This window comes from Desmodus rotundus, unplaced genomic scaffold (genome assembly GCF_022682495.2).
Source record: "Desmodus rotundus isolate HL8 unplaced genomic scaffold, HLdesRot8A.1 manual_scaffold_91, whole genome shotgun sequence".
NCBI classification, from domain to species: domain Eukaryota; kingdom Metazoa; phylum Chordata; class Mammalia; order Chiroptera; family Phyllostomidae; genus Desmodus; species Desmodus rotundus.
In genome coordinates this window covers 147,352-157,519 of record NW_026527702.1, presented here as the reverse complement: position 1 = coordinate 157,519, position 10,168 = coordinate 147,352, and the positions used below count along the sequence as shown (strand labels likewise).

Here is a 10,168-nt window from a genome sequence, read left to right as displayed (position 1 = left end):
TAGTCCTCAAGAATAGCCCCTTCCTGGTCATGAAGGAAAAACAAGATATCCAGTTACTTTCTCCCGCCCAATTGGCTTTTAGATGGGAAGAAGGGATCACTTACTCGAAAAGGCCAATGAAAACGGCCCTCCTTCAGAAGGCAGCGGAGTACGCACAGGGCATTCTTGTGCTCAGAGTAGGGCACTAACAGTCGGGACCAGGGAGTGTTTGAACTTGTCAACTTTAACTGCTCATCCCCCCAGAGAATTCACGTGATTGTTTTAAAGATTGTATTATTCATTTATTTTTAGACAGAGAGGAAGGGGAGGGAGAGAAACATCAATGTGTGGTTGCCTCTCTCGTGAGCTCCCTGGAGACCCGGCCTGCAACCCATTTGCCCTGACTGGGGATCGAACCAGAAATTCTTTCCTTCTCAGGCCGGTGCTCAATCCACTGAGCTACGCCAGCCAGGGCTCTTCATATACTCTTATCAGGGGGTCTCTTTTCCAAGGACTGGTGTGACCTGCAGACACTTGGAGGGGGTTGATTAGACCTGGAGTGGTCACCTGACTTTGCAGGCCATTCAGATTCTGTCTCCTGTGATTCTGGCGTGGGGGTGTCCGCTGTACACAGTGTCCGGGTGAACTTGCCACACCTGCCGACTTGCCAGCTGGGATTGACCAGGGAGGCGAGGACAGGAGTGGGGATGGTCGTGTTGGTGCTGCCGCGTTGCTGAGTTAGCACAAAGTCCCAGCCTGCACAGGGACGTGTGTAAACAATGACTCAGCTGGACAAAGGAGAGAGGAGAGACCTTGCACGCAGCTGAGAGCCGGTGTTGCTGTCAGACACTGTGGTGAGCGATTACTCACATCCATGCCTCTGGGCTAAAGGTGAATGAAGAGTGTCCCCTGCACCGGATAGGAGGAGCCTGAAATTCCCAGAGCCCTGAAATTCAAGACCGTCCAGGATGACCCATGGAAGGAAGAATGTAAATGATTCAAGAGACCACAAATGGTGGGGGCTGCCCCTCAGGGCAGATGGGATGCGGGCCACCACCCCAGTGGGCCAGAAGGTCAGAGCAGCGGGACAAAAAGGCGAATTCCTGATCCTTAAAATCTAGAGGGAGCCCCAGCTGGTGTGGCTCGGTGGATTGAGTGCGGCCTGCAAACTGAAAGGTCGTCGGTTCGATTCCCAGTCAGGGCACACGCCTGGGTTGCAGGCCAGGTCAGGCCCCAGCTGGGGGCGTGTGAGAGGCAACTGCGGTATATCCAGTCCATCGACGTTTCTTTCCCTCTCCTCCCCCCTCCCTTCCCCTCCCTCCAAAAATACACAAACAACACCTTTAAGAGAAATCTAGAGGGTTACGGGACTTACCATGATCACTCCATAAGATATATAAATGTCTCACACCTGAAACAAATATAATATTACATGCTAACTACACTTTAATTTAAAAAATTTTTAATTTAATGGGCTATGACCTGCTAGATTGGATTGGCTTGGGACCCACGATGCCTTTCTTCTTTCTGATTTCTCCCTTTTGCAGTGGGACTGTCTACCCTGTGCCTTTCATACCATCGCATTTTGGAAGCAGACAACTTGTTGGATTTCTCAGGTTCGCCTGCCCAGAATCGTTCTCTCGGCTGATGTTTCCTCCGGGGCAGCCATACTGAATTTTCCGAGATTCTGGTACCTCAAGAGCTGCTTGTGGCTTACGACAAGTCGGGCGTGTTATGGAGGACACGTGAGCATAGGAAATCGATTCTAATAAGAATTGTTCCAGTAATGATGTTGATGAGCCCGAGAGTGGCAGCACATGCGTATAGGACAGCAATTATTTATCAGAGATTCTGCTCAATTATTTCTATGCACATAAGTGTATAATTTATATTCCTAATTTATATATAAGTATCTATCATTCTGTTGTATGTTAATTTAACTAACGTGTTAAATTAGTTACCATATTAATATAATGCCCAAGTATTCACTTATAGGACCTGCAAAATAATAATATGATCATAAATTAAGAGTACGGCTTCTGGTGTCAAATCTTTGGCTTCAAATCCACATCTCTATCGCTTTCTACCTGTGCAGCCTCTCACGGCCTCCGTCTCCTCACCTGTGTGTGCAACGGGGTAATAATAGAACATCCCCGATTCTGCCGTCACCCTGCCAACAAACATTGGAGTACACGCCGTGCGTCCGTGCCTCGGAACAGTAAGCCTTTGGCGATTCAGAAAGCAAAGTGTATGACTTCCTAAAACACACAGTGGAGATACGCGCCACCCACTGAGAAAACCGCAATGGAGCGAAGACTTGGAAGAAGCCAACGGGCACCACAGGGCTATTCCCGGACGAGCCGCACCCCAGGAAGAAGGATGGGAACTGCAAACCGTCTGAGAAGGGAGCGGTGCCTAGCAGGTTGGGGGCCAAATCAGAAGACTCAGCGTGAGGGAGTGGCGTGAGCAAGTGGACTGTCATAAGAGGCGGAGTCAGAGAAATGAGAGGGACCGAGTCACCTTAAGCCACCTGGAAGCCGTGGCACTTTCTCCGACTGACCCCAGAAGTCCTCGGAGAACCTGAGCAGGAAGTGACTTGTTGCTCTGGAGGAATCAGATGGCCACCATGCTGAGAACGACTTAGAAAGGAGAAAGATCCTAAACGGAGAGACTCATTACAAGTCTAACACCCTCCTAGTCCAGGTGAGAAATGGTGCTGGCGTGGGCCATGGTGGTGGTGGAAAGAGAGGTGGTGAGAAATGGCCAGATTCTAGATGCGTCTGAATGAGAGCTGCATTACTGTCGGTGAGTGGTGCGTGTGCAGGGTAGGCTGGGAGAGAGGAGAATGGAGGAGATCGTTTCCAGATGGAGGGAAGTGGGAATGCACCGCACAGGTGTGGCTGCAGGCAGGAAGAGGCCCACCAGTGGCCCACTGGTCATTCTGCGACATTAACTACCGAGCAGATGCGTTGGGGACTTGAGACCTGCCCCTATTCTGATCTGAGTCTTGTTTTACATTTTTCAGGCACTTCTGGGGACTGGAAAAGTCACTTCACGGTGACCCAAGCTGAAGTCTTTGAGAAAAGATTCCAGGAGAAGACGGCAGGTCTTCCTCGAGAGCTGTTCCCATGGGAATAATGTTGAAGGACTTCTACGTCTCATAAAAATAAATATTTGTTCTCCTGCTGTGAAAGGCTGGCCAAATCTGCGGGAAACCAATTATTTCATCCCGGAGGCTTCAATGATGAAATCTCTGGACTTTGACAACTTGATTGTTAAAAATTAACAGGCCACCTCTAGTTCACTGTGTGACATCCAAGCTCTTAAAAAACATGTAATACATTTAGAAGGATACAAAATAATATAAATATTACCAAAGCTATTCCCAAAATTATTTTATAAAAATGAGAAATAAAATTACAAAAGCAGCTAAGGCTCCTTTTCTCTCCATCGCCTGTATCTCCCCAGTTGTTCATTCCTGTGACCTTGCGGTCTGTAAGTTCCAGCCTCACATGATTGGACCGGAACCGATATATAGTATCAGTGGAAGCCTTGGAAACTTACATAAATGGCGTACCGTATGGTGCTGTCACCAACCGGCATTTTTACCCCGTATTTTATACGTGCTTTGCACCATGTTGACTACGTAACTAGTTCAGTATTTACTATGGAGACGCGTTTCAGTGACCCATGCTCCCGTGGGTGAATCTGGGCTCCTTCCCCACCAGCTTTTCCCTGTTTAAAACACGGCTTTGGCCAAAACGTGGGCTGTCCCGGAAAATGTTCGAGAGACGGGTGGATAAAGGCCATGCAATGTACACACAAATGGAGGATTAAGGAGCCTCAAAGGAGGAAATTGTGCCATTTGCGGCAACATGGATGAAACTGGTGGACGGTAGGCTAAGTGCCAGGAGCCAGAGAGAAGGACACGTAGTGCACAGCTTCCCCTGGGTGAGGAATCTAAAATAGGCCAGCTGCTGGACAGAGGGGACAGTGGGGGCTGCCCAGGGCTGCGGGTACCAAGTTCCGGTTACACCAGGTGCGTAAGGTCCAGAGACCGGCTATAGAGTTGTACCCACAGGTAACGATACCGTATTGTCCATCTACGATTCGTTAAGGTGGCGGATCTCACGTTAAGTGCTTGTGCTCACAAACAGTATGTTACGGAGCGACTGGAGCAAAATTTACTTCATTCGTTAGATGGTTGATGGGCGATTGGGAAGTTTCCAATTTGGACTATAATCCCTCACGCGCCTCGGAATGTGTGTCTCCGTGTGTCCCTCGGCGGACACCCCCATTGGGCAGACGCCCAGGGCTGGGACTGTGGATTCCAAAGGCGTGCGTGCAACAGGTGGTTCCAATTCAAATTCCCGGGTGACAGGGTTCCCAATCCTTGCCAAATTAGCATCCTCTGGCTCTTTTCGTTTTAGCTTCACATTAGACTCACAGAAACAAATAGAATCTTATCTGCGTGTCTTTTCTCCCACTTGAATGTGGAGCGTCTCTCCCATCCCACCCAAGGTCCCCGGCTCCGGAGCAGTGGTGTGGCGATGCCCCCTAGTGGTCCAGAAGCATTACCACAGGTATGGGGACACCCGGTATCTCCCGGCCCTGTGGGTTCCCCTGAATGAACCACATCTTCATCTGACCCAGCTGTATCTCTCGCAATGTGTTCACGGCAACAACAATTTTGAAATTCCACTACTTCAGGGTTATTTTCTATTAGGCATTTTATTTAGCAGAATTTCCAGTACAGAGTCAAACAACGGTTTAAATTTCTTTTTACAAGCAAAATTATGGGCACATAGTGTACTCATTTACTACAAAAACAACGATGGCCATTTTTAAACATTTTATTTATTTATTTTTAGAGAGAGGGGACGTGAGGGAGAAAGAGAGGGAAAGAAACCAATGCGTGGTTGCTTCTCCAAAATCCCCTACTGGGGACCAGGCCCACAACCCAGGCATGTGCCCTGATTAGGAATCGAAGGAGCAACACTTTGGTTTGCAGGCCGGGAGTCAACCCACTGAGCCACACCAGCTGGGACCCATTTTTTAAAATCTTTCTTTTTTGGCATTTAATTTGTGTGTGTGCCTCTCTCTCCCTTTTTTAAAATTTTTTTGTGGGGGGTGTGTGTGTGTGTGTGTGTGTGTGTGTGTGTGTGTGTGTGTGAATTCTGCACAAGGATAACCAGATACAGCAATTTTGAATTTTCTATTCACAAACTCCACTCTTGGTGTGGTCTTCATGCTGACAGCTCTGTGTCTACTGAGTCCATCTGCTCCTCAGCAGAGCAGTGACTGAGGTTTGCATGTAGGAATGAATCCCTTCATTCTCACTCCCAGAGACCCTGCTGCATAAAAATGTTAAAACGGCAGGAGACAAAGTTGAGGCCCACGGCATCTGAGACGAAGCAAATGGCTAAACGTGAAGGTCCCCCTGTGGGGTGCGCGTCCTCTAGGGAAGGGCCTGGCAGACTGGAGTTGGAGGTGCCAGGTAATACGTCTGCGTGGAAGGGGCAACAGAGAGCAGATTCCAGGTGAGGTGTCCAATGCCCACCTTCCCCCTCGCCAGGATGAGAGCCAGCACCCCTGGATTTCAAACAGTGATTCTGTCTACTTCAAATAGCTCTCTATCCTCGGCGCCACTCAAAGACTCCACTTGTCACTGCTGGAAATCGGCTTGCCTCTTCAATTTTCTCCAGTTGCCATCTTTGCATCCGAGAAACACAAGCTAGAAGCTGATCATCTGCCTGCCTGGCCCTGCAGTCCCTTGGATCTGGCTGCCTTCTTACAGTCTGGTCCAGATTCATTCCACCTGGAGAGTGGGACACCCCCTATCTCCGGGTCCCAGTCCATACCACGCTGTTCCCTAGCTATTTCTGCTGACTCGGACCTGCTGAATTCAGAGACCCTTCTGGCCCCTTCTGCCCCCTCATTCCTGGGCTCTCCGGATTTCCCTTTGGCTTCCTCCTCCCCTCTCTGATCGTCTGACCAGGCAAGGACCCTTCTACCCGCACCACTGCCCTCTCCACCCCACTCACCCAGAACGGCCTTAAGCTTGAACTTCACCCGTGCGTTCAAGGTACAATGAACTCTCTTCCTATACGCCCTGAGTCTAAAAGCTTCACTTTCTCCACAGCAAAACGCACAGATTCACATCTTTACCACGGATGCCATGGAGACCACCAATAGGTCTGCAAGGACTGCCGTGGGTACCATCACAGACGGACCTGTGTGGTGCGCAGGGTCCCCGGTAGGCGTCAGCAACTTCAACAGGGAGCCCATAGCCATGTGACTGAGGGCGCAATTTTTTTAAATTAATTAATTAATTTTGCTACAGCTAGGCAAAGAGAAATTCTTGCTCTGGCACTACCCTGGAAGACACAGCTATGGGGAACTTAAGACCTGAACTGAGGGAGAAGCCCAGGCATTGCTATTGGGGATGGTCGGGGCACAGCCTGGGCTTGTGAGGAGACCTAGGGTGGAGCTTCCTAGGAGTTGGTATTATCCCGCGTGCAGAAAAAGGGTGTGTGGTGGGGAGGAGGGTTGGGGAAGGAGGTGGAAAGGAACTGAGAAGATGAGCAAGGGACGTACCCTGTGTCACTTAATCCACTCACTTTCTACTCGGTCAGTCCGGACTTGTGCAAACTCTGTCTCCATTCTTTAGAAAATGAATCCGGTTTCCATTCACGCCAGGTCCTTGCGTATCTGCAGCGCGACGTGGGCTCTGCCCTCCCTCCCCCCACCCCCACCCCCACCCCCGCCTCTGCCTAGGGTGCGAATCCGAAACTCATCTCCTACCTCCTGCCCTCAAGAACTTCCCCAAGGTCTCCCCCACCTGAGCTCCCTCTGCAGGGATAGGTGGGAAATTCTTGGATTTCTTCCTGCAGTTCCTACGATGTTAGGGTCTAAATGGAGTTTTGGTTCCAGTGGTGTGGGGGTGTGCGGTGCGTCCTTGCGCGTGCGTCCGTTCGCGCGCTGGCGCGCAACCCTACCTGGGTCTCTCCGGGAAGCGGGAGGGGCTTTCATTGCATCCCGCCAGTCCGCCTGTCCCTCCCGCACCCCCAGCACTCCCCGCCGGCAGTGCGCCCGAGACCGGCCGCCAAATCTGATCTAATTGTCTCTGTGCTCCGAAGAGGCTGGCCTGGCCTGAGAGGGTTGGAGCGTTTGCTGTGTGGGACCAGGATCCGGTCAGGGAACCGGCTGGGGGAGACGCAGGGGCCAGCACGGCCACAAGGGGGCGGCAGAGGAAGCCGGAGGTGAGGCAAAGGAGCAGAGAGAAGGGGTCAGGGGCGCTCCCCCCCTGCTGGACTGGGGGTACCCGAGGAGGAGGCAAACTCGCAGTCCCTGCAGGAAACAGTGTTTACAAGGTAACCATGCACTTTATTAATTTTCAAATCATAAATCCCCCCGCAATGTCCAGGTAAGCCATTAGCACTTGAACAATTGGAGTCAGGTCCCTGCCTCAAAATAATAGTATCAACTGATAACAAAGTCGGTCAACTGAGTCCTATAAATAGGGCGTATTTGAAAATACCTTCCAAAAAGTCAGGCAATAATCCAGCGCTAGAACTGAACCCACATAAATCTGTGCCTAAGCCCATGACGATTAAAATCAAAACACTTTGTAGGGAACCTTTGTAAAATTCTCATGAAGAAAGAAACGATAGACTTAGATTGGATTTTAATTTTTTTTAATTATTTCATTTACTTGGTTTTACACACAGGGTGAGGGAGGGAGAAGGAGCCAGAGGGATACATCCTTGTACAAGAGAAACACGGGTGGGCTGCCTCCTGTACGCCCCCACGTGGCCCTCGACCCAGGCATGGGCCCTGACTGCGAATCAAACGGGCCACCCATCAGTTCCCAGGCAGGCTCTCAATCCACTGAGCAACAACCAGCAAGAGCTGAGTGTGATACTTAGACTGTAAATCTCAGCAGCGGACCTCTAACTCCCAAAGTTAGAGAAATACAAGTGGATTCACGCTGCACCAGAGTAACCCACCACCAAGCCCCGCCAGCCCTGCTTCCCGCACCCGCCTGGGCCCACGGTGCTGGAACAGACACCCTGGTCGCCTCTGGTCCCACGGGGTCTGGAGGACTTCGCTGGGACAGATGCCCCGTTAGACCCAGGGACATCCTGGGGTCAGAGTCCTTCCCATCCACAGAGTCCATTCCTTGGTTCCCAGATGGAGGAGGCGAGGAGGAGGGTCCCTCTAACGGGTCTCACAGGGACAGCAGATCCAGGAGATCAATGTCTGGCCAGAGATCCCCGTCGTTTGAGTCCTCAAGACTGACTGGGACCTCGGCTGGAGCTGGAACTGGAGCTGGAGATGCAGCTGGAGCGGCTGCGCCGGGGACCGGATTCTGGGCGTCCTGGGCAGGAGCCCCCCAGGCCTGCAGGGGGCTGGAGGCACTGGATTCCGCTGCTGCAATGCCTCCCAAGGGGTTGTGGAAACCTGAGCCCCCAGGAAGCATAGAGCTGCCGGAGGACTCGGGATCCTCGGGAAACAATAGGTCCCAAAGGGACTCCAAGTCCTCAGTGAACCCAGGACCCGAGGGCAATACCGGGTCCTCGGCGAACCCAGGACCCAAGGACAATACCGGGTCCTCGACGAAACCAGGACCCGAGGGCTGTACTGGGTCCTCAGTGAACCAAGGTGGCGAGGGCAGTACCAGCTCATCTAGCAACCCAGGTCCCACTGCAGCAGGTGCGGCCCTGTGTTCTCCTGGGCTCAGGGACGAGGCACGGGCTTTCGAGCCAGGCTGCCTGGTTCTGGTTCCTCCCTGCAGCCTAGTCTGTTTGGCCCGGCGGTTCTTGAACCACACCTGGGGTGAGAGGGGACGGGAGCAAGTGTAAGAGGACAGGAGCTTGCAGCACCCACTTTTGCCCAGGGGTGAGGCGGCCCAGGTGAGGAGGGCCACGTGGCCTCACACATCTCCCTCCCCCCACAACCCAGCTTTTGGCTCCTGGGTTCAGTGGCCACAGGCGGGGACACCCAGGGGCCAGGACGCGGTCTGCCCCAGAGCACCCCGGGTTCAGAGAGGCCCTGAGGCCCAGGCATGGGGAGACTCCGGGGCATCGCTTTGGGGATAATTGCGTTGGCCGGTTTGCACCACACAGGGTGAGGTGGGCTCGGGGCTGGGCCCTGGGTCCACACGGGTGATCCCTTGCTATCGGGGTGACCCCGGGCAGCACTGGGCTCTCTGGCCCCTCATCCGCCCCACCTGCGGCCCAGAGGGAGGGCAGGCGGCCTGTGGTCTCCAAGCCGTGGGATTGGGTTGGGAGGTACCTGCACTTGCTGTTCCTGGAGGTTCAGCCTGGCCGCCAGGGTCTCGCGCTCTTCGTAGGACGGGTAATGGTTGTTCTGGAAGAACCTCTCCAGCTCATCCCGCTGTACCACGCTGTACACCGAGCGCTGCCGTCGCTGCCGCTTTGGGGGCCTTAGGGGCAGCGAGAAGCCTGGAGGAAGAGGAAAATGGTGTCAAAAGAGCCTCACAGACAGTCCCCAGGTAACCCCACCTGGGCCAGGCCCTTGACAGCAGGTGAGGATGGGAGTGGGGGCCGAGGCCAAGGTCGGGGCCGCGCTGTGGGTGCAGCCTGGCATCCAGACCAGCCGCCCAGACCCTCCACCTTCCTGACCCGGCCCCTCACCCGTCTACGCCTCAGTCTCCACATCTTCAAAATGGGCACAAGAACAGCGCCCGCAGCCCGCACAAGCATGCGGGGACCCAGGCTCACGCAGCCTGGCGCCAGGTGGTTCCCGCCTCACCTGCTTCACCACCCTCCACTCGCTGCAGGGAGCCACCCGCACTTGCAGGAGGCTGCGGGTGCCAGGCCCTATTCTCATCACGCTGCTCCCAAATATCCTTCCAGCCCCAAACTCACTAGGCCCTCCCAGACAAGGGGTCCTCTTCTGCACGCCCAAGAGCCCGCTGGCACAGCCTCGGCCCTCCGCCTCTTCTCCCTTCCTGCCTCGGTGGGTCCAGACTCACCCTCCCAAGACCTGGGTTCTTGCATCCTGGATGCTGCTGAGTCTGCCGTGTTTGATGCTCTGTCTTCCAGGTCTGGGCTTTAAATACCCCCGAGTGGGACCTCAGGGTCCTCGGAAACCACCTTCACCCTTGGCCACGCCCCCTCAGGAGACGCATTCCTGGACTAATCCTTTTATTGAGGACCTACTG

General features: G+C 53.3%; 1 protein-coding gene across 1 annotated transcript; it reads right to left on the bottom strand.

Annotated features, from left to right (window-relative positions):
• Nucleotides 1–8,209: 8,209 nt before the first annotated feature.
• LOC139440654 (tetrapeptide repeat homeobox protein 2-like) lies at nt 8,210–9,834 on the bottom strand. The gene is made up of 3 exons (XM_071220511.1): nt 9,726–9,834; nt 9,277–9,446; nt 8,210–8,812 (listed from the first exon to the last, which is right to left on the bottom strand). The coding sequence occupies exons 1-3, from the start codon at nt 9,832–9,834 to the stop codon at nt 8,210–8,212; spliced, it is 882 nt and encodes a 293-aa protein (XP_071076612.1).
• Nucleotides 9,835–10,168: the final 334 nt, after the last annotated feature.

Excerpts from the sequence above, each read along its gene's own strand:
- LOC139440654 (XM_071220511.1), bottom strand. The coding sequence starts at position 9,834 with ATGAGAATAGGGCCTGGCACCCGCAGCCTCCTGCAAGTGCGGGTGGCT. Across the intron at positions 9,447-9,725 it reads ACCACCTGGCGCCAGGCTGC|GCTTCTCGCTGCCCCTAAGG; the intron begins GTGAGCCTGGGT and ends CTCTTCCTCCAG. Across the intron at positions 8,813-9,276 it reads TCCAGGAACAGCAAGTGCAG|GTGTGGTTCAAGAACCGCCG; the intron begins GTACCTCCCAAC and ends CTCTCACCCCAG.